The sequence below is a fragment of the Sus scrofa genome, chromosome 1, assembly GCF_000003025.6.
Source record: "Sus scrofa isolate TJ Tabasco breed Duroc chromosome 1, Sscrofa11.1, whole genome shotgun sequence".
Classification (NCBI taxonomy): Eukaryota; Metazoa; Chordata; class Mammalia; order Artiodactyla; family Suidae; genus Sus; species Sus scrofa.
Window position 1 is genome coordinate 140,023,626 of NC_010443.5, and position 24,492 is coordinate 140,048,117.

At 44.1% G+C, this 24,492-nt stretch overlaps 1 protein-coding gene across 1 annotated transcript in view; it reads right to left on the reverse strand.

Moving 5' to 3' along the window:
* Positions 1-24,492, reverse strand: part of GABRG3 (gamma-aminobutyric acid type A receptor gamma3 subunit) — a 609,132-nt gene that overhangs the window by 168,165 nt on the left and 416,475 nt on the right. The window contains exons 4-5 of the mRNA XM_021098602.1: positions 23,168-23,388; positions 21,069-21,151 (exon numbers count right to left, since the gene is read on the reverse strand). Coding sequence (XP_020954261.1) covers positions 21,069-21,151; positions 23,168-23,388 — 304 coding nt within the window. The remainder of the gene's footprint in view (positions 1-21,068; positions 21,152-23,167; positions 23,389-24,492) is intronic.

Genomic DNA, 24,492 nt, shown 5'->3' on the forward strand with positions numbered 1-24,492 from the left:
AGTCAATGAGAAGACCCTGCCCCGTGGCATTACTTGCTAGTCTGGGAGAAGCCACAGTTACAAAGGACCACGGGTGCTGGCTTGCCCTTTGCCTGGCCTGGTGCTACAGCATTGACACAGGTGACTAGTTCACCCTTGCCAGGAGCATTGAGATGACAAATACCATCTTTTTCTCCCTTTGAGGAAACCTTAAACTTGGTGGCCTTGAGTCAGTCCCAGAGCCTGTTGTCCAAGCTCACGCTGCTAAGGAGAGGTGGAACTTAGTCCTGAGTGCAGGAGCTGGACTCCGGGACCTCCTGGCAGGCTACACAGCACCCCCGGGCACCTTGTCATAGGGATGTAGCAAGTGGTCCATGCACTGGGAGCCAGATACACTTGGGCCTCCTCCCAGAAGCTGATTAGCATGCTGGTGGCAAACTGAACACTTCCAGCGTCATCTTCACAGGGCGGAGGGACCTCATTTGGGCAGAAGAAGACTGCCCCTTGTGTAGTAGCTGCATGGGTAGCCTTGTCTGGGCAGGGAGGGCATATCGAGCCTCTGACACACCCAGAGGCAGAGGGGAGAGGCCCTCCTCCAGGCCATGAGCCCAGATATGACAGTGCTGCAGGGCCTGTGTATTAGAACCACTCTCCACTGCATTTCATGTTAATAAAGTCTCCTTTTAGTATGATCTCACTGAAGCAGACTATCTGAGGAAAGGATTCCCAGGTAAAATATTTCTCAGTTTTCTTACAGGGCTCCGGGCAAAGGGATGCCAGTTTTTCTTGCATGAGACACAGTTTCCTCAGGCCCTCCTTCCTGTCTTTTCTTGGAATCACACTCCCCAGGCTGCCTGAAGTAAAGCAACAGGTTCGCTTCCGCTTTCACTGCCCCCTGCCCCCCAACCCTAAATCAGATAAACATGCCTGGACCACAGTAGCTGCCTCTGACTTTGCCCTGGATGTCACCTCCTCTGTCCAGGTTAGAAGTGTCTGGTGAAACATGGATGGACCTAGAGATTCTCATACTAAGTGAATAAGTCAAAAAGAAAAGGACAAATACTGTACGATATTATTATATGTGGAATCTAAAATATGGCACAGGGAGTTCCCATCGTGGTGCAGAGGAAACGAATCCGACTAGGAACCATGAGGTTGGAGGTTTGATCCCTGGCCTTGCTCAGTGGTTTAAGGATCCGGTGTTGCAGTGAGCTGTGGTGTAGGTTGCAGACGAGGCTTGGATCCCTCGTTGCTGTGGCTCTGGTGTTGGCTGGCAGCAACAGCTCCGATTCAACCCCTAGCCTGGGAACCTCCATATGCCACAGGTGCAGCCCTAAAAAGACATATATATATATATATATATATATATATATATGCAGCACAAATGAACCTATCGACAAAGCAGAAACAGACTCACAGACATAGACAACAGAATTGTGGTTGCCAAGAGGGAGGGAGGCAGGAATGGGATGTAATGGAAGTTTGGGGTTAGCAGATGCAAACTATTACATTAAGAATGGATAAGCAATGAATGCTGCTATGTTCAGTCTCCTGGGATAGACCGTGATGGAAAAGAATATACAAAAGAATATATGTATACGTATGACTCAGTCACTTTGCTATACATCAAATTGGCACAACACTTTAAATCTTTAATATAGATACACTTTTTAATACGTGTGTGTGTGTGTGTGTGTGTGTGTGTGCGTATAAAGGAGTGGTGTCTTCCGTGTTTGCTTCCCTTGTGTGTCACTTTTGACACAGTGCATCACGGTCTAGAAATGCTCCAGGTCCACAGGCAGAGTGGCAGGTTCCCTCTGTCCCCAGATCCTACAACAGGGCTCAGTGTGTATGAGTGTGTGAGCACTCAAAAACTACGTAGCAAACTGAGAAACAAACTAGATAAGCTACAGAAATTTCTTCTAAAAAAGAGAACACATATGAAAACATTTGTTTCAGAACTAAATCGGAGAGCTTGAAGGATTTAGAAAGATGTTCAGATAATCTTGGCATGACTTTCCTGGTTTACATAAGCTTCCGCGCTGAATCTCTTACAGAAAGAAAAGGTCTGGATGGCGGTTTAAGACAAAATGTACACAAATAGCAGAAATTATTTAATAAACATTCAAAAATTATAATATAACCATTTGACAGAAAGGTGTGCAAAAAATTTAGATGGGAATGCTTATAGGGAGTATGTCCATCCATAAAGATACTTTCCCTTTTATTTTATATTTTATTATATTTTTAACCAAGAGGATAGACCACAACTGTTTGTTTCCTTGGCTTCAAAGGAAAATTTATATGATCCTGGATAATATCTAATCGTATTGCTTATCCAAGCTTTTGTTTTGTACTTAACTTGATTATTTGCAATAATAAAGAACTAAATAAATTTGTCTCTTCTTATTAAATTATGTTTTAATTACAGGCCACCGTGGAAAATATTAAAAATCTAATAAAAATTGAACATACTGTCAGATAAATGGCTGAGAAGAAGCAAGTACAATAAAAAGGAATACATCTTATTTGTAATTACATAACATTTTAGACAAAGTAGCTCTGGCTGTAAGGGCTTGTCCTCTGGGGTGAGTGGGCATTTGAATGCTAATGCAACCTCCGGCAGGCCCAGCTCTGTCTGGGGAATCTTTGTGAAGTGGAGCCAGCCTGTGGCCAGGAGGCCTCTGAGATGTCCTGGAAGAAGGAGACCTTGGGGTCTCCCTCTACCTGGTGCACTTGTCTGTTGCTTTGTCCCCAAACTTGTGTCCACAAAAAGAGCTTGCAGTGCATCTCCTCCACCAGAAGGTGTCACTGCAACTCTTGGATCTAAGAAGGTGTCTGCCTTCCCAAGGAACAGCCCCAGTTTGAGGAAGTCTCCAGACCCTCCAATCAGGACCCCTGAGAAGTGCCTGTTGCACTGCATAACTGGGGCTCAGAGCTAGCCCTTCATGGAGCTTTGGGGAACCTTAACCCGTTAGCTCCAAGATCAAGCTGCAATCAGGACCCCCTACATTTTTGTGTGCTTCAAGAAAAAAATAAATTTTTTTCTAAATATTGCTTTGGGATTGGACAGATTTCACCCATAGTAGGCTTTTGATACATGTGTTCGAATAGGGAACAAATCTTATTTATGCGGTATTTTCTCTTTGCATTCATTAAATGTTCATTCAGTGTCTAATTTGTCACTCATCCTGTGCTCTGACAGGATATTTTCTTTTCTGGATCTTAGAGGAAAATGAAGGAGGGATAAAGGGCTTCAGGCAGACCTGTTGGCTTAGGACTCAGCTTCCGACCTGGAGGCCCTCTGAGGTATGTCCCTTCTCCTCTCACCCTCAGGACTTAGTGTTTGCTTTACTACCAAAGCCCAGCCCTTCTCTCCACACTTCCTTTCTCATCTCCATTCAGCCTGATGTGCACCCCAATAATATTCCCTAGAGCTTGGAAGATTCTTTCCAGTAGTGTAGCTCCCAGAAAGGATTTAGAATGAATCTATACTATTCATTATTCATCTACAGTCAATGTTTTTAAATTAAATTAATTTTTTTTCTTTTGCTTTTTATGGCTGTTTGGGCAGCATATGGAAGATCCCAGGCTAGGGGTCAAAACAGAGTTGCAGTTGCCAGCCTACACCACAGTCACAGCAACACAGGATCCAAGCTGTGTCTCTGAACTACACCACAGTTCATGGCAATGCCAGACCCTCAATCCACTGAGCCAGGCCAGGGATCAAACCTGCATCCGCATGGACACTAGCTGGATTCCTTACCACTGAGCAACAACGGGAACTCCTAACCTTTTGTTACTTTGGCTGTGCCTACGACATGTAGAAGTTCCTGAGCCAGGGATGGAACCTGTGCCACAACAACAACCCAAACCATAGTAATAACAATGCCAGATCCTTAACCCACTGAGCCACAGGGAACTCCTACAATCAATCTTAAGTCCAAGGTGCTCAAAGGCAAAGCTTTTCTCATGAAATAGCCTTTTCACTTGTAAGAACAACTGGCAGACAAAGGATGATTATTTTTCAGACTTGGGTGTTTGGTACATGTTTTCTTGAAAATGACTGAAGAGATTCTATCACCTCTAGGAAAATAATTGGCTGTATTGTCAATCACAGAGCTGCAAAGAAGTCAAGTTTGGTTGTACATTGATACCTCCCACCTACCCCCAATCCTCTCCACCCCAAATCTACCCCAACTCCCAGCTAGGGACATCTTTTTCAAATTGCCACAGAAATCAAAGGTGAAATATAATCTATTATATAGCTGTAAAATTCATTATGGATAATATGCTTGCTTGCTTTCTTTTTTGTTTTTTTAGGATCATACCCATGGTATATGGAGGTTCCCAGGCTAGGGGTCAAATCAGAGCTGTAACCTCTGGCCTACACCACAGCCACAGCAATGCTAGATCCTAGCGGTGTCTGTGATCTACACCACAGCTCACGGCAATGCTGGATCCTTAACCCACTGAGTGAAGCCAGGGATCAAACCTGCATCCTCACAGATACTAGTCAGATTCATTTCCACTGAGCCACGACAAGAACTCCAATTATGGGTAATACGCTTTCTAAATCATTTAAATTATTTTTTCAAAAAAACCCCTCAGCTTTATCAAGCTATAAGTCACATACTATAAAGATTACCCTTTAAGAATGGACAATTCAGTGGTGTTTAGTATATTCACAAATTGATGATCAATGCATTGATTCTCAATATCTAATCCAGAACATTTTTATCACCAGTAAGAAACCTTCCCTCTGCCTTTCAGCTATCACATCTCATTCCTCTCAAACTCCAGGCCCTGGCATCCACTAATATACTTTTCATCTCTATGAACTTATCTATTCTAGATAATTCATATAAGTGGAATCCTAGAAACATGTCTTTTTTTTTTTTTTTTAAGGGCCCCTCCCGTGGCATATGGAGGTTCCTAGGTTAGGAGCTCAATTGGAGCTGAAGCCCCTGGCCTACACCAGAGCCACAGCAACGCTGGGATCCAAGCTGTGTCTGCGACCTACACCAGAGCTCACTACAACACTGGATCCTTAACCCACTGAGCAAAGCCAGGAATAAAACCCACGTCCTCATGGATGCTACTCAGGTTAGCTAACCGCTGAGCCATGATGGGAACTCCTGCATTTAGTTTCTTTCACTTAGTGAAATGTTTTCAAGGTTCATCCATTTTGCAGCATACCTCAGTACTTTATTTCTTTTTATTGCTGAATAATATTCCACTGTGTAGATATAGCACTTTTTTAAAAATCCATTCATCAGTTGGTGGACATTTGGGTTTTTCCACTTTTTGTATGTTATTAATAATGCTGTTGTGAGCATTCGTGTGTACATTTTTGTGTGAACATTTACTTTCATTTCTCTTAGGTGTATACCCAGGGATGGAAATGATGAATCATAGGGTGATGGTATGTTTAGCTGTTTGAGGAACTGCCACACTGTTTGGTAAAGCAGATGCACTATTTTATGTTCCCACCAGCAATGTACAATGGTTCTAATTTCTCCATGTCATTGCCAACACTTGTTATGACGTCTTTTGTGATAACGCCACCCTGGTGGGCCCAAGGTGGTATCATAGTTTTGATTTGCATTTCCCTAATGACTACTGATATTAAGCATGTTATCCTGTACTGACTGGCTATTGTGAAGAAATGTCTGTTTAGATCCTTTGCCCATCTTTAACCGACCAATGTCTTTTTATTGTTGAGTTGTACACATATGGGCTTTTTTCTCCTGATTCTCGTGGTCTGGTCTGTCCCTTTACACACCGGAGACAGACCTCCACCAGGTTAGAGACTAAGGTTCATGAAGCAGCTCCCAGCTGGTAGCAGGTTTTGAGATGTAGAAAGAGCAGGAGACAAACATGCTGCATTCACACTGGGGACCAAAGGAGACAGACCTTTCCCTGTGTTAAAAGGAATCCCGAATACTTGGTTTTCCCGGCACAGCACAGTTTAGCCCTGTTTTTCTCTCAGAATTATCAACAGTGCTTTTTCCCTGTTAAAGCCATTCCCATGAGGACAAGAAGTCACATAACACACAAGTCTTGGGTAAGAGCAAAGAACTACCTATCAGCAGAAGCCCATTAAAAAAAAAAAAAAAAAGGAAAAAACTCAATATTGTGGGTTGTGCATCACCCAGGCTATGTACAAAAAAAAAAAAAAAAAAAAAAAAAAATATCAGTGCTGAAAACAGCAGGGGCAGCCCCTGACCTCTGGGAGTTCTTATCTAGGCAATGAAAGTCTTTCATAAAACTGTGGTAGATACAGAGATTGTGAGAACAGAATCATGCTTAATTTTTTGTGTGATTCAATATTTTTAGAGATTATATGCCATCTAAAGACATTATAAAAATAATGCCTCTACTTCCCTGTGCTGCACAATACACTATATCCTTGCTGCTTATATATTTCACACATATTAGTCTGTACCTCTTACCCCACTTCCCATGTACCCCTCCTCCCCACTTCCCTCTCCCCACTGGTAACCACTAGTTTGTCCTCTAGGTAAATGAGTCCACTTTATCTTGTGTTATTCATTTATTTATTGAAAAAAAAATTTTTTTTGCCAGATCTGCAGCCGTTGGAAGTTCCCAGGCCAGGGATTGAACCCATGCAACAGTAGTAACCAGCGCCACAGCAGTGACAAGCAGGGATCCTTAACCCACTGAGCCACCAGAGAACCCCTGCTTTATTATTATTATTATTATTTTAGATTCCACATATAAGTGATAACATAGAGTATTTGTCTTTGAATCACTTAACATAATGCCTTCGAGGTCCATCCACGTATTGCAAAAGGCAGCATTTCATTCTTTTTTCATAGCTGAGTAATAATGGAACCATGCTTTCAATGCATGTGAGACAGCCGTCCGTGTAACAGAACCCTGTGGGGGACCTCAGTTAAGTGTGAGGTTTCTACAGTAGGTTCTCCAGTTGAGACATGCTGCTATCATCACCCGCGATATAGGAGAAAGTACATCAGTATCCCTTAAAGTCTCCTCCTGGTACCTTCCCAGGAGGCTAACACTCCTGCCTTCCTCCTGCCCCTGAGGACTGCTGGGCTGTCAAGGCAGCACCATCCATCTCGAAGACAGTTCTTATGGAGTGTGTGTGTGGGAGGGTTGTCATCGTGGTTCTACTGAAGTGTGGGGGTGACCCAAGACACATTCACTAATCACAGTCAAAATACCAGAGAAGCAAAGATTCGAGGTCATGGTGGTGATGGCCCTACACTGAGGTCTGTCCTGATCTGCTGGGAAGGAGGCCCAGCAGGACCTGTATGAGCCCCTGGGGAATAAACCACAAAGGGTAACTGGCTGTCAGTTTCTTGTCATCAAAAGCTGGGATCACTCTTCTACGCAGGTTACCTGATTTAGCCTCCTAGTGTTAACTTGATTTTTCAGACTATGAAACAAACTTAGGAGTTCCCATCATAGTGCAGCGGAAACAAATCCGACTAGGAACCATGAGGTTGTGGGTTCGATCCCTGGCCTCGCTCCTTGGGGTTAAGGATCCTGCGTTGCTGTGGCTGTAGTGTAGGCCGGCAGCTGTAGCTCTGATTAGACCCCCAGCCTGGGAACCTCCATATGACGCGGGCATTGCCCTAAAAAGACAAAAAGGCAAAAAAGAAAAAAGAAAAGAAACAAACTTAGACACAGTAATTGCCCAGCATCATCCAGCTCATCAGCGCAAGCTTGGCCCTGACATGGAGCTGGCCAGCTACCGCACCCACTGTTTCTCCCTTCTTTCAAAAGCACCTGGAGCCCTTACAGGGCCGGGCCGGGACCTAGGACCTAGAGGTGCAGGAGAGTACAGCTGGGTCCTGGGTTCACAGTGCTCATGGGGGTGGGAGAGGCAGGGGACACCAAGAAAAAAATGTGCATGATGCTCAGGGAAGATAAAGCAGATTCGGAGGGTGTGGCCTGGGTCCTGTTATACACGGGGAGTTGGGGAGGCATCTTGAATGTGGTAAGTTTTCACACCAAGACCTGGAGAGAGTTAGAGAAAAGCAGACCTATGTGTGTGGACAGAGGCCTCCACTCTGAGCAAAGAGAAGATGCAGGGCTCTGAGGCCAGCATGCCCAACCTGTGAAGAACACATGAACCTCTGGAGGAGCTGGCAGATTGGGACAGGAGGTGCAAGAGCTTGGGAGCCTTCAAGGACTTGGCCTTTATGCTGAGGAAGGGAGAGGGCCATTGCTAGCACTCAGCTGACCTGCATGACTGCTCTGACAAGAGGGGGTGTAAGTGCCCAGGAGGTGGCAAGGGGTATCTGCCAACATCTATGCAGAGTCTATGGGGCATCTTCCATCTATGCAGGTGGAAACTGAGAGGGAATGAGATGGGGAATGCAGCTATTGGGTATGAAGGAGGGACAGATGTCAAGGACAACTCCAAGGTCTGCAAAGACAGAGTTTTCATTGACTGAGCAAAGACTCGGAAGGGATGCTTTTGGGGTAGCCTGTAGATGTCACACTTGAGAGACCAGAGGAACAGCCAACCACTGGACTACCCAATCCCCTCTCAATGCTTCTCTGTCAACAACAGCAACATCAAATGAGATCTTATGTATGCCAATTACCTACCCAGTGAGTAGGTGCAGGGCCCTCACTGAAGTGGTTTCCTTTATCTCATCCCCATGGCCCTGTGGGTGACTTCTGCCATGGATGTTACCCCCAGCCTCCATGTCAAGCATGGCAAGGGGCGAAGACTCAGAGAACTTTGCTTGGCCTTGACCCTCAAGTTCAAGTATAGCAATTAAGGGTTAAAACCTGACCCTGATGTGTGGCCTGTATCCTTGAGCCAGTTGCCCTCATCACCTGCTTCCTTACTGGCCATGTGGGTTGGCATGAGCCCCTGTCACAGGTCAGTGGAAAATAATGTCGGGGGTTCCTGGCCCAGAGTGTGCTGTCACTTGTATTCTCATCCTTAGAATTCTGCACAATATGCTTAGTTGAGATTCAAAGACTATCAACCTCCTCGATTTGCCTTGGATTTATGCCTTGTGGGGTTCTTTGGGTCATTTTTCCTAGTTTCAGGAAATGTACAAGAGGAATTGGAAAACTCCTCCCTCCTCCATGCCCGCCTTGAAGTGTAGGAGGTGAACCACCCTCTCCTGTGGTCCAGCTCTCTCACCATCTGTCTTGATTTAGAAGGTAAAAGGTGACAGAGAGATGGAGATTAAATGGCTGGAGGTTGAGCAGGGTCCCTACATGCCATGGAATCTTAAAAGGATCTAAGATGACAAAAAAGAAAAAAAAAAAAAAAGAAAAATGGAACACTTAACAAGTAAGGATACTTGGCTGGTCTAGACCTGTGTGTTGTTTATAGCTGCAGAGAAGTGTGGACACACGGATCTGGTGGAAACGCTGCAGCCCCCAAAGGCTGTTGGGCCTGTCTCTTCTCCCTCAGGGCTCAAGACAGCCCCACCCAGTTTGTCTGTCAACAGGGCTCCTGGACACTTCCTCCCTAGGCTGTCCTCCCTCTGCTGGCAGGTCGCCCCAGGTCTGTCCCCAGTTTCAGCCCTAGTATTCTGACACTGAACTGCCTGGACACATGGGGTCACAGGGTTTCTACATTCACCAGGAAAGAAGGGCAACCGTCTTCTTTTTTTTTTTGGCCACACCCACACCATGTGGAAGTTCCTGGACCAGGGATGGAACCTGCGCCACAGCTGTGGAAACACCAGATCCTTTAACCCGCTGTGCCACAGGGGCACTTCCGACCCTCTCTTCTGATCTTACTTGTCCTTCCTACAACTACACTGCAGAGTCCTCAAGACAGTATCATGCTTTACATATCTTCATATCCACCTATATTTACTATTTCTATTTTTATTGATGGATAGCTTAATAGTTTTTTTTTTTTTTTTTGTCTTTTTGTCCTTTTAGGGCCGCAACCCTGGCATATGGAGATTCCCAGGCTAGGGGTCTAATCGGAGCCATAGCTGCTGGCCTACGCCAGAGCCACAGCAATGCCAGATCCGAGCTGCGTCTGCAACCTACACCACAGCTCACAGCAATGCCGGATCCTCAACCCACTGAGCGAGGCCAGGGATCGAACTTGCAACCCCATGGTTCCCAGTCAGATTCGTTAACCACTGCGCCACGACAGGAATTCCACTTAATCAGTTTTTTTAAAAGAGACCACTGCAAGTTGTTGAATTGATTTGGGGACTTTTCCTCCTTTAATTCCTCCCAACTTTGAGTAGTAAAAAAGCATCTGGACCAGATGTCAGAAGGCATGGTTTCCCACCTCATATCCACCAGAGGACAGCTGTGTGCCTATGAGAAGCACAGGTAACCTCTCTGAGCCTTGGTTCCTCATGAACAGAATGAAAATCTCAGAGGAGATTATCTATAAGATACCCTCAAGCTTTGAAACTTTTAAATACCTCTGATGTGTAGGGAGAGAAGTCCTGGAGGCTAAAATGATGTCAGAGAATGGGATTCAGAGAGAGGAAACAACACTGGCAAGAGCTGTAGTATAACATAGTGGATTACGGCTGAAAGAGCTACAAGACCCTTTCCCAAAAGACATTCCCAGGAAGGCCAAAGCAAAAAGAGAAAGAAACATGAGGCCACTGGATGAATGCTTAGCCTCTAGAACCTATAGCAGCAGCAACCATGACATATCCACCGATTCCAAACCAGATTAACGTAAAGGCTCATTCTAAAGGTATATTTACTGCAACCTATTAACCAAGACAATTGGCCTGACTTTCAACAAAAGAAGCAGAAGGCATACCAAAAGACAACAAACATATACACACAAAACCATCTGGAGAGACAAAGCCTTCAAAAGAACCATACTCACAGATGTCACAGATGTTGGAATTACCAGACAAGAAATTTAAAATGACTATGATGAATACGTTCATGGTTTTGATGGAAAAAGTGCCACTTTTTCTAGCCCTGATTAACTTCCTTGTTCTCAGGTCAGCTCTGTCTGAAATTAAAGATCTAGTCTCTCCTCTGATTAGTGTTAGTATATGTTTCACCATCCCTTTGATATTAACTTGTCTATAAGTTTTTAGTGCTTAAGGTGGGTTTGTCGTAGATGATATATGGGTCTTTTTTTTTTTTTTTAATCTATGCTGACACGTACAGGTATTAATTCCCCAGGACGATAAAGCAATCCTAAATGTGTTTGTACCTAATAAGTCGGCATCAAAATATCTGAGGAAAGACAGAAAGAACTGATAAATAAATCCACTATTATAGTTAGAGACTTTAACATACTAGACTCAGTAAATACAGAAAATTACCTACCTATTCGGTGATAGGTAATCACCGAATTACCTATTCGGTGGCAGATATGAGACCCAAATCTAAATAAAAAACAATATTTTATCAACCAAATCTAAATAAAAAATAATATTTTATAAATTGGTAATTTCCCACCTAATCAATATACCTATGATCAAAAAAGGCTCAATTTGTGGCTTGAAATTTCCTAACACACGTTTATAGAAATTGATATAATGTTCAAATATTATCATGCGATTATCTAGTCTTTTGGGAGTTCCTGTCTTGGCTCAGCAGAAACGAATCTGACTAGTATCCATGAGGATGCGGGTTGGGTCCCTGGCCTTGACCAGTGGGCTAAGGATCTGCCGTTGCCCTGAGCTGTGGTGTAGGTCGCAGACGTGGCTTGTGGCTTGGATCCCGCATTGCTGTGGCTGTGGCGTAGGTTGGCAGCTGTAGCTCTGATTCAACCCCTAGCCTGGGAACTTCCATATGCTTTAGGTGCGGCCCTAAAAAGAAAGAAAGATTATATAGTCTTTCAAAGGTCAACAGTATTTAATTCAGCTAAATTGAGAGATAGTTTCAGGAGTTCCTCCTGTGCTGCAACAAGATTGGCAGTGTCTCTGGAACACTGGGACACAGGTTCAATCCCCCAGCCAGATGCAGTGGGTTAAGGATTCGCATCTGTGGCGTAGGTTGAAACTGCAGCTCAGATCTGATCCCTGGCCCAGGAACTTCATATTGCCCCAGGGAGGCCAAAAAAGAAAAGAAAAAAGAGATCATTTCAGATCCTTAATTCTGTCCAATATTAACTGTTCACTATGAGACTTCTTTCATGAAACATCTTTAGAAAGATTAGTAATGGAATGAGAGCTGTAGGAGACACACTAGTGTGGTATTAGTTGATGCTCCAAGTCTGCATGAGACCTATAAGAATGAACACAAGTCTCCGCCTCACATTGCTATGGAAACCTCTCATCTAAATGAGGGCTGAGGGTCAGCCCCCAGGTCTCCATTACCCCAAGCACACTAACGCAAGGATGTGCTTTATGTCAGAATAAGCCCAATAGAGGGAGAACAGAGTGATGTGCCTCACTCCCAGTCCCCTTGGAATAGATCCCCTTGTTTGTAGGCAATGACCTAAGATCCCAGCATGCCAAGTACAAGGGAAATAAATACGCCGCTTGACGTAGGCTAGGCATCAAACCCAGAACCCTGAAAAGAGATGCTCCCCATTCTCCTCAACTATTTTCCTCTTGACTCAAAGGATATGCATCATTCTCAAACCCATATCCTCTGTCTGGTTGGTGTGGCTCCAACAAGAAAGGGTGGAAATGTATAGAGTTATCTGATATTCTCCAGGTCTTGGTCAGCCAAAGGGAAGAAATGTGCCTAAAAGTACGGAATGCGGTTCACTTGGCACACTTAAACATTACTCAAGGCTACTTTGCTGCTTCTATAAAGAATAACTGGATTGCCTGGCTCTATTCCCAGATAATAGAAATCAATTAAGAATGCACTGTAACTTTCCATCTTCCTTCTTTCCTTCCCTTCTTTCTCATGGCTAAATAAGTTTGGGATTTATTCGTGAACGATGAGCGCTTTTTGAAGGCTTTTAAGAAGAGTGATTCAGAATTCTTGTTTAGGTAGGTCATTTAGTTGAATCTGTGAAGAGTAGATTTTAAATTAGGTGAGAGCAGGAAGGGACTTAGTATATACATTCAAGATCTACTTAAAATAATATGCATTGGACAGTTACTTGTATTTATGAATGTATTGCCTCTAGGCTTCAAGTTTACCCCTTTTTAGCTGCTTTGTGATAATAAAGATGGACCCTGTCTACACTCCTTAACAGCTGGCATGGGGTTAAGCAATTATCAGGAGAGGCACAGGATGACACAGGGAAAGGGGGGGACTTCTCCTCCTGGTTAGGGTGTGCCTCTTTGGCCCTCCCTCCTTCCCTGTGGTTGCACACCCGATACAGTCTCTCGGTAACCTGGCAGCCCTAGTTCTGGCCTGTTTACCTTTTCATCCCAGTCCTCCTGGAAGGGATACTCTGCAGCTTAAATCTTGTGCTACCCATTCAGTGAGTAGTTCCTGATGCTCTGACTCCCTTCCTCCACCTATCTGTACTTGACAAGTGCTACACCCATGCATGAGCCTTGGTTTGTCTGCACCTGACAGGAGCTTCACCCAAGCATGTGCCTTGGTCTATCTGCATCCCACAAATGTGTCAAGAAACTCCTGATGCAGACATCCCACCCCTCAGGCCTCACACTACTCAATCATTTAGCAGCTCCTAACACCCTGACTTCCTCTGTGGACCTTCCTACCAGGCTTGGTCACCTACACACAGAACTTTGTTTCCCATTAGAAAATCCCAGCCAAGGTTTTTGCCCACCTGGGTGTGCCAATGTCAATGACCTCTGGCCCAGTTTAGCCCAGAGAACGCTCTCCACCCTCTGGCATGCTGCCACACACCTGCTCTGATAAGGTCCCAATATAAGTCTTGCAAAGAGGCTCTGCTTCCACTTTGTTTCTCCCTTGAGGACTCTCCCTCCGCCCTAGGTTGTTTGTTTATAGGCTTTATTTTTATTTTTATTTTTGAAGACTCTTTACATTCACAGCAAAATTGAGCAGAAATCACAGAGACTTCTGGTGCCTCTTTTTCTTACATAGCGTGACTTTGTTAATGGATAAAGTTCCTGAATAGGAACAGCATATGTTCTCATTAATGAGCTAACCACCTACTCAGTCAATCAGCATTCTCCACCCCCCACGCCAGGCATTATGCAGGCTGCATCATCTTGGGATGTTAACATGAATGGCTTATCTTGGGCAGCCACGTACACAGATTAAGTATCTATTAAACACCTACTGTGAACAGGCATTTAATAGCCCCCAGAAGACATGCTCCCTAACTTACAAAAAATCAACAAAAACAAAGTTTTGGGGGGGAAATATTGACTACTTGCACAGAAAGGGCAATTTATAACCAAAATGCATGGATAGACTTTCTTCCCAATTACATTATGGCTTCACTGGCCCAGCAGGAGAAATTATTTGGTTTACAGATTTCTTATTTCATCTCTTCATGCTGTTAACATGACAACAAAGCATGAATCCCAGGCACTTTGGGTTTCATCAGTGATGACCTTGACCTTCCTACACCAATTAAACAGGCACATCAGTAGACAAATGGGATGAAACCAAGGGCATCTTCTCCTAAATGATGGAAAAGCTAAGCTCTCAGACAACACTTCTCCATCCTTTCTCATATCTATGTACAGGCAGATAAGACAGTGACACCAAGCAATACCATTATTGGGCAGCCAAGAGTGGCAGGGAGCTTAAACGGGAAAAGAGACAAGTTTTACATTAGACAAACAGGATCTTTGGGATACTTTTGGTAGAAATTCTATGGGCACAGACAATTTAGCGAATTTTGTTGTTGCTTGCTGAGTGCACCCACCTGGTTGTTGCTCAAGTGGTCCTAGAACAGTCCCCACACTCTTACCGAGATGGGCTCCCACCCCTGAACAGAGTGGGGAACAACGTGAAGCTTCCTAAAGAGCCCAGAACACAGGCCAGAAGCAGGTGAGTCAGGAGAGGTGCCCAGGGTCCAGGGCTCACCTCGCTCTGGCAGAAGCCTCTGAATCAGGATCCAGAAGGCAGGCTCCCCACTCCCACTGGGTTCATTCAGTGGAAAAGGCAAAGCACAGGGGAGAGATGCTCCCAGAATCCCCAGCATCATGTAATAAGCTGACTCTGGACATGCCCACAAGGCTTTGATGAAGAATGTGCCAGTTTCTTTGCTGAAAGATGCACACTTTCCTTAGGGATCCCCTGAGAATTAGCACTTTCATGTTCCTTTTCTTCTGGAAGGTTGAGGGGAGGGAAACTGTCATTTTGTTGGGTCCTGCATGCAGGTGCATGGTTTTCAATCATCCATTGAGGAGGCAATGGTATGAGTACAGATGAAGGTGATAGAAAAAAAATACTCCAGAATGCTATACGGGGCATCATGTGCCTTGACATTGGGTCTCCTTAGCTCATAACAGCTCAGATAAAGGCTGGGGTGGTAGAGAAACCCTGGACTTGGAGAAGCAAGAGCCCAGTTCTTTTTGTCACTCGACCACGCACCAGTTGTGTGATCCCGCACTGGTGCCTGCCTTCTTTCTTTAAGACTCAGTTTTGTTCATCTGTGAAAGGGGGATGGCGGGTGGGAGTGGAGGGCAGAATGTGCTATCCTGAACACCGACAGGAAAAACACACATAAAAGAGAGATTGCCACTGGTCTCTCCGCCTGCTTTCGGTGCTGGGAATGGTGTCAGCCAGTGGGAGAACTGGGTGTGCCCTTGGGACCGAGGAAACCATGCGGTGGCGGGACCCAGACACATTGACACAGAGATTTGCTACCTGGCATTTCCTCCACTTCCAAATTAATTACCTTGGGAGAAAGGAGCATTGCCTTTTAAAACTCTGAAAATCGGCCAACTTTCTCTGATGTCTCCAGCATCACTGAAACAGCAGTGACATTTCTCTGATAATTTCTCTTGCTCCAAGACGGTTACAGTTGGCACAGGTGCCAAAGATAAAGAACATAAATGTGCCTGCTGTGGTTGTTTATTTAACCCTAAATGGTTTACTGGGGAGTGAGCCATGCCTCGGCAACACACATCTCATACCTCGAGGCCTGGGGATCTCTTTTTGCTCCATCCTCTTCTAACGACCATAAAAATAATAGTTACAATAATCAAGAGTGCCAACTCAATAACATTTGGCTTGGTCTAAACCCATTTAGATGCCCTTGTTCCCCAAGGAGATGCAGGCAGATGACCACACTGCCCCCCTCCAACCCCATGCTAGGCTTCCTGGGCTGTGGAAGGTGTGAAGAAAAGCAGGGCCTTCCAGGGTCATTATAAGAATCAAGTGGGCTGATGACTGTAGCTGCTTGGAACAGTGCCTGGCACGCAGTAAACGCATGCATGCAAGTGTTAGATGAAAAGTGAGGATTTCCAGTTTCCAGCATCAAACTCATGCTCAACCCTGAGCCTAACGCCTCCAACCCTAGCCTGTGAATAGGTCCAAGTTCCAAGCAGAGAGAAAGGCTGGCCCAGGGCCTCCCTGGCACTCAGAATGGTTCTTGCTTTACTGCTAATGTTTTAAAAAGTGACATACATGCACTACATAAAACAACAAAAACACAAGAAGAGGCTAGAGATTTCACTATTTCCATTCCCCCAAATAATGTTTTACTATCAAGATTCTGGATAGGGGAACAGTTTTAAGGTCAAATAATATTTTTTTCATAAGAAGTAAAAGTGGTCATTAAATGTCTTCCCCCACTCCCACCTTGTTACACTGATTACACTTCTGGAAAGCCACACATAAAAACAAAACAAAAACAAATCCTGACCTGGACAGCAAATACTCAATATTTAACCTAGGAAACTGTTCAGTAGCTTAGAGAGCTGTGTAGGCATTTTGAAGCCTTCTGCTTTGTTTCTCAGTGTGATGTTCCAGCCATCCTGCCTTTGTTTACCTCCAAAACATATCCCAGAGCAGAAATGCTTGTATCTTTGAGTCTCTGTCCATAAGAACTAATTTTCGAAAGGAAGAGAGCACACAAAGATATCTAAGAGAACGACGAAAGGTTGTAGGGAAGGAATCTTTTCTTTCTAGCCAAGTAGTCTTTGCTTTGTCTGGTTTCTTTTTTGGAAAGCTGCACCCTCAGCATGCAGAAATTCCCAGGCCAAGGATCAAACCTGCACCACAGCAGTGACAACGGCAGATCCTTAATCTGCTGAGCTGCTAGGGAACCCCTTTGGCATGGTTTCTTTCACACATTCTTTGGCTCTGGTTTGTCTGCCCCACAAATAAGACAGCACTTGTGGGATTATGTGGGATGAATGACAGAAAAGGTCTGCCTGCTCTACACCAAGGAGGCAATGGCCGTGTGATTAGATTCTCAGCTGCTGCGCCTGAACTTTTGGTTCCATCTTCTAATTTGATGTTTGCTTTTTGCAAGATGTGAGAAACTTGAAGGTTTTCTGACCTTGCTGTTTTTGCAGAATTTGTCTTTGATGGGTCAGGCATCCATCTCTGGCTCCTTCAAATCAGCGTGTGTTGTGACTGTCAATCTGGGCAGAGTCAGCTGCACCCTTTTGCTGTGGTGCTCACGGCAGCTGTCTCTGATCTTGGTGTGCATGTGGGCTTGATGGCCAACCGTGGAATGAAGGTAAAGGTCACAGCAAAAGCCGCATGCCAGTGCTTTCCCAAAGGTGGGGCAGTTCAGTGAGGTCTTACCTACATCCTCGGGGGTTCTTGCTAACTCCCACTGCATCACAGAGAGCTGAACTAGTACCAGATTGATAGGATTTCCCATCAGTTGCCAAAAATGTACATGTTTCTGTGTTTGTAGCTTGAGACCTTGATTTCCTTACAGTTTCTTTGAGACCTTAATTGTCCCTGTATTTGTCCCCTCAAAGGATTGTGAGGAGACCTAGTGAGGTGACCTTCTTTCCTGTCTACTGATTCAAATGCTGATCTCTTCTGCGGATGCTCTCACAGATGCACCCAGAAATTACATTTTTACTAGCTCTCTGGGCATCCCTTACACCAGTCAAGTGATACATAAAATGAAATCACTCTTCCCTTAGATGACAGCCTTCCTTTTGGAAGCCTTGGACCTGGGGCATTTGCTTAAAAGGATACAGGGCAACTGCTGGCATTTCACAGCATCTGCTATTTGGTGATTAACTCATCCAAGAGAGAAAGGACTTTCAAGGAGCACTGTAGTTCCTTTCCTGCCAAACCAAAAGGCATGGGAGACCAGCCCCACTTGCCAGGACATTCCAGCTGGCAGAAGGCCCACCTCATTCATTAATGCACTTGGGCAGTGGGCATGGAACCAGAGAAAGGGCGCCTTTGTCTCAGTCTATTTTAAGACACGCGTCAGTTTTATGAAGCATCTGGATGAGCTGTAAGTACTTGGTTCCACCTCCAGGTCACACCAACAGGGGATTAGAAATGCATTTGGCTGTACTCTGCATGCTGTACACACAGGAGAAAAGGAGGTATTTGTGGCTCCTAAAAATAAGCCTTTCTCGTTTGTTTCTCTGCAAGGCCAATCGGATGCTGCTGGAGCCCAGGAATGATGAAGCTAAGTGCAGCCTTCTTTCCTGCTCAGCCTGCCCTCTTGCCTTTAGCAGATCAAACTCAAGTTGACTAAGAGATGCAGATGGGCCCTCCATATATCCAGGACTGCTGGATCAAATTGGTAGTTCTACTTTTAATCTTTATGAGGAACCTCCATACAGTTTTCCACAGCAGCTGCACTGGTGTACATTTCCACCAACAGGGCACAAGGGTTTCCTTTTCTCCAGGTCCTCATCAACATTTGTGATTTGTCTTTTTGATAGTAGCCCTGCTGACAGGTGTGAGGTGATTGCTCATTGTGGTTTTGATTTGAATTTCAAATGATGATTAATGACGTTGAACATCTTTCCATGTATCTATTGGCCATTTGTGTGTCTTTGGAAAAAATGTCTGTTTAGATCTTCTGCCCATTTTTTAATCAAAAAAAATTTTTTTGCTATTGAGTTTTATAAATTCTTTACTTATTTTGCATATTAGTTCCGTATAGGATCTGCAAATATTTTCTCCCACTCAGTAGGTTGCATTTCCATTTTTGTTGATAGTTTCCTTTGCTGTGCAGAAGCTTTTTTGGTATACGTAGTTTCACTTGTTTATTTTTGCTTGTGTTGCTTTTGCTTTTGGTGTCAGATTAAAGAAGTCATCACCAAGACCTAAGTTAAGGAGCTTACCAAATATGTTTTCTTCTAGGAGTTTTATGGTTTCCTGTCTTCCATTCAAGTTTTTAATCCATTTTGAGTTATTTTCTGTGTGGTGCCAGAGAATTTGAATTTGGGTGAATTTCATCCTTTTGCATGTGGTTTGCCTGTTTTCCCAACATCATTGATTAAAGAGACTGTTCTTGGAGTTCCTGCTGTGGTGCAAAAAGGATCAGCAGCATCCATCTCTGGAGCACTGGGAAGCAGGTTCAATCCCTTGCCTAGGACAGTGGGTTAGGGATCTGACATTGCTGCAGCTGTGTCATAGGTCAAAGCTGCAGCTTGGATATGATCCCTGGCCTGGGTACTCCATGTGCTGCAGGGTGGCCAAAAAAGAGAGAGAGCGAGAAAGAGAAAACTGTCCTTTCTCCATTGTATAATCTTGTCTCCTGTATCATAAATTAATTGACCACATGTGTGGGCTTTTTTCTGGGCTCTCTCTTCTTTCCATCGATCCACATGTCTGTTTTTCTGCCGTTGCCACACTGTTTGGATAACTGTAACTTTGTAGTATAGATTGAAACCAGTAAGTGTGAAAACTCTAGCTCTGTTCTTCTTTCTCAAGATGGCTTTGGCTATTTCCTTTTTTTTGGGGGGGGTTCATACACATTTTAGGATTATTTGTTCTATTTATTTGTAAAAATACTAATGGAATTTTGATAGAGATTGCCTTGAGCCTATAGATTGCTTTGGGTAGTATGGAAAATTTTTAAATATTGATTCTTTCAATCTATGAGCAAAGAATATCTTTCCACTTATTTCTGTTTTCTTCAAATTCTTTTTTGTTTCTTTTTATGACTGTGCCTGCAGCATATGGAAGTTCCCAGGCTAGGGTTGGAATTAGAGCTGCAGCTGTCAGCCTATGCCACAGCCATGGCAACAGCTGGCAGCATCTGTGACCTACACTTCAGCAATGCCACAACCTTAACCTGCTGAGCAAGACCAGAGATCGAACCTGTATCCTCATGGACACTATATTGGGTTCTTAACCCAGTGAGCCACAATGGGAACTTCTTCAAGTTCCTTTATTAGCGTCTTGCAGTTTTCAACATACAGGTCTTTCACCTCCCTACTTATTCCTAAGAGAATTTTGCCTCCTATCTCATCTTTTTCTGAACTTAAAAGGAACTGTAAAATGGGTTTATCCATTATTTCATTTTTGTATTTCCACTATAATGTCTACTGAAGAAAGCCATAAAGCGTTCTGCCTGAGACTTTATCACATTTGTTTGTCATGCCCCATATGCAATTTTAAAGATAGTCAATAAATTCAGTTGAATTCTTAGGAGTCAGACTTAAGTACTTATGGTCAATATACTTTAAATGAACCATCCTAAAGTCTTCACTATATTGCCATATTGACCTTTACTTTAAAACTCTGTAAGAAAATAAATTTGATCTTTCCTTTCACATGTATCCTGTACTTAGCATTAGATAGTATCTTTAAGCATTTGTAAATGATTATTTGTTAGCTCTAGCTTCAGTCATATGTAAAATATTAGAAAATAAACTACCATGAGAAATGTTATCCTACTATAGTGTAATGAGACAAATATGAGAATATTTAAGTAAAAAAATTATCTTTTTATTTTAAAGACATTTCACCTGGCTTGAGGATGATATTAAGCTTAAAATTCTTGCAAATGAGGTTTGCATTCCTCCAAATAGTAGGCACAGCTCATTAGCATCAAGGTCCTAAGTAAGTCAACCGTTCATCAGTTTCTGAGTTCTTCAGTATTATAACAAATGGTTACATTGCCCAAGGATTTATCAAAGCTACCAATTTTGTGACATGGTTCCTTTGTAATCAAGTCTAGCGTGAATTCACCCAGGTGGCCCAGACTGAAATGGTCATCCATTCTCTCTGGCTAGGCAGTGATTCTATAATCAATCCCATTACTGTTTGCTAGAAACCCCCATAGGTGAGACATTCCCGGACACGGCATTCACGTGCAAGTCTGTACTCACAGCTGGAGAATATCAGCGGGCAGGAGTGCTCATCCATGGGGAAGTTGTGCAGCTGCAGCTGGCACTCGGCATTTATGGTGAGCCTGTGGGGGAGCCAAGCGTCACTCTCGTGGTCAGCCAGGCACACCCTAGTGAAGGCCCCGAGAGGGTCAGAGGTGGTCACATTACCCCAAAGTGGGGGTGGGGGGGTCAGGGCCACTACTTGGGACTCACTCCTGGCAGGGGGACCAGCCATGCAATGTACCATTTGGTTGTTTTTGTGTTGCATGACTATTTGGCTTTTAGCCATCAGAAGCAGAGAGAATTTCCATTAGTAAAATTTCTGTGTCTAGAAATATAAGCCAAGTCTTAAGAGAGGAGACAAATCAAAACAATATGTCCTCGTTTTCCTAGGCCCTTGCTTCCTAGGTCCTTGTTTTCAATCTGCTGGGCTGAATGAAATCCTTCATTTTTTTCCTCTTAATTTTATTGGGAGGATTTACTGAAACAGGTATATTTGCCAAAACAAGTATAAGGCCAAGGTAATCCACGTGTAGGGAGGATTTCATATTTGGCCAATTCCTCCATTTGACTAAGCAGGTATTGGCTGCACTAAATGAATGTACTGCATCTTTTCAAAGCAGACAGCCCTGGGCTGGTCGGAGTTTCTCTGAAGGATCCCAGGACAGGCCATGTCTCTGTTCTGGTTTGCTGAAGCTCATCTTAATCTAGAGTCTCATTTACATTCCTTCAAGACTGGTGAGGAAATTGCTATTACAAGCTCCTGTTCTCCCAATGCATCTCATTGGCAGAGTTCCCTGTTGTGGCATTTTGTTGTTCTTGTTGTTCCCAGTCTGCCAAAATGATTATTTCCCCAAAACTTTGCAATTCTCTAATATTCTGCTTATTTCAATATGGATCTGGGCCACAGTTGCTCATTTACCCTATGAGTTATAGATTTCTCCTGCTGGCCACAGACCACCTGCCCTTAAAGGCTTGTGACCAGATGTGGGGGGAGGGAGGCATCCTTGGGGCTGGCAGTAGGTCGTCCTTGAGCCTGGAGGACATAGGATAGGGTCAGAGGTGTCAGAGGAATTTGAATATGAAATGCTTTTTTCAGCTTTCAGGAGGAGCCATTCTACGGGCTCAAAGAATCTGGGGCCCAGAAGGAAGTTCTGGGTTGGAAATGACCTATGGAGAGATCCTGAGCCTGGGTTTGGCTTTGAAAGTCGTAGGAATGCGTGAGCTGAGTCAGCAGGAAAGGGGAACCGGAGGTAATATGGTGGGAAGTCCTGAGGGAGGAGGAGCAGAATGAGGAGAGGCTGCGTCAGGAGTGGCGCAGGGGCTACAGGAAGGAGCCCTGAAACCACAAAGCCAGTGACAGTGAGACAGTCAGGGCTTTGAAGAGGCCTTGGCCACCAGGAAGGTGGTGTCCAGGTGGTGCTGTTCTGATCCCAAGGCTGGGTGAACAGCAAGACTGACTTAGGTGCAGGATGTTCTAAGGTATGTAGTGGCCGTGTGTTCCATTATACTCAGATCACCCCGGCTCGGAGAGTCCTGAGAGACAGGGACCCAGGTTCAACCCTGGGTAACACTAGTTCTCAGTGGAGACTTTGGGCAGGCGAGTCAGTTCACATCTTTCCAGCACAGCCTCCCTTACCTCGCTGGGTTCCCAGAGGGCAGTCTGCCCCATGCCCCCCAGGTGGACCCATTACAAGGTAGCTGCCACTTCCATTAGGGATGCTTCAGGGAATAACCTCTGTGCTCTTTTCTTCCTTGTGGTCTTCTATAATTACATTTGTCACTTAGTACACCAAGACATCTTTATTTTCTATGCTGAATGGACCCAGGGGTTACGTATATTAATGATAATTTGCACAGCCCACTTCCAGCAGAAATGGACTCTCGTGAAGGGAGGAATTTATTCATTGCAGAGCCTTTGTATGCATTTACTTTTACAGACATAGGATTAAGAAAAAGTTCTTCAAGATGCAGTAGCATGTTGAACATGAGAGGTGATAGAACGTAGCAACAAAAATAGAGTCCCATTCCTGCAATGATCTAAATTAGAGTCCCCAGGACACAGATCATCAATGCTTACAGATCCACCAGCATCTTACCTTAAAGTGTAAAGGATTTTCCCATCATTCCAAATTCTGAGGAGCTGGTTGGGGGTGGTGATCCAGTGAGCCTCTGCCGTTTTGGAATTGCGGAAGATCGTATCTGGAATCCATATCAACCCCACCATGTTGCTGTTCAGAGTAAGTATTTTCATTGTGCTGTTGAACCGAAGGCGACTGTCCGTCCAGGTCTGAGCAAAAAAGATGTCAATTTGGTATTCCTGAAACAGAGCAAAAGGAGAGGTGAGACTTTTCTATTAGTGGATTTTCTGCATGCTTTGTTTTCTTTCTGAGAAGTTTGGCTTTCCTCACGCTTATTTATAGCCTCTTCCCTTTCTGTTAGCACTTAATACAGTACCTGCATCAATATGATGCACAATCAGCAAAGGCAACCAATACTGTCAGTCAACAGTGTGATAATATTTGTGGAAATGCTCTGTAAACCCTAAGTTGTAATAAATACATAGGGTGTGGAGATGGGGTCAAGAGGTAGTAGAATATAATTCATAACATAGACCTGGACCCTCCTATATTCATAAGTCTGGATGCTGACAGAGAGCAGGACCTAGTGCGGCCTCCATTCTCCAATCCACAAAATGGGTAGAATAGTAATTCCTACCTCCTAAAGGGATTATACAGCAGGGAATAAATGATTAAATAAAAAGCTCTACTGCATGAGGTAAAACAGATGATCCAGAAAGTAGTAGCTCAGATAACAATAACTATCATTTTCACTCAAAAGCCCTCTCAAATGACCCAACCAAATCAAAAAGAAAAGTAAAAAATAAATGGAGTTCCCACTGTGGCACAGTGGGTTAAGGGCCTGCATTGCCACAGCTGTGTTGTAGTTTGTAGCTGCGGCTCAGATTTGATCCCTGGCCCAGGAACTTTTATATGCCATGGTGGGGCCAAAAGAAAAAGGTTAACGACAAAAAACTAAGGAGTGGATAGCTGCCCAAGCCAAATACTGATTCCAGCAGAGGGCTAACAGGGCTCAAATTACTGCTGTAATCAGAAGCCATCCCAGTGTTCATAGCACATGGGACACAGGATGGAGTTGCCATTACCATGAGACCCAGAGAAATGTCTTGAGTCTGGATCACCTCAAAGGCTCCTCCTGTGATCACAGTTTAAAGGATTGGCTTTAGGTCCATAGTAAAGATGATCCAGAGGCAGACTGTTAAAGATTTTCTTATTGTTTGCTTCTTTATATACTAGGTTTTATAAATGATTACTTTTACAGAGTTCAGTAATTCTCAACAAGAGCCCCATATTTATCCTTTTGAGTTTCTAGTTAAAGAACTTTTTTGGGACAGGAAGTTCAC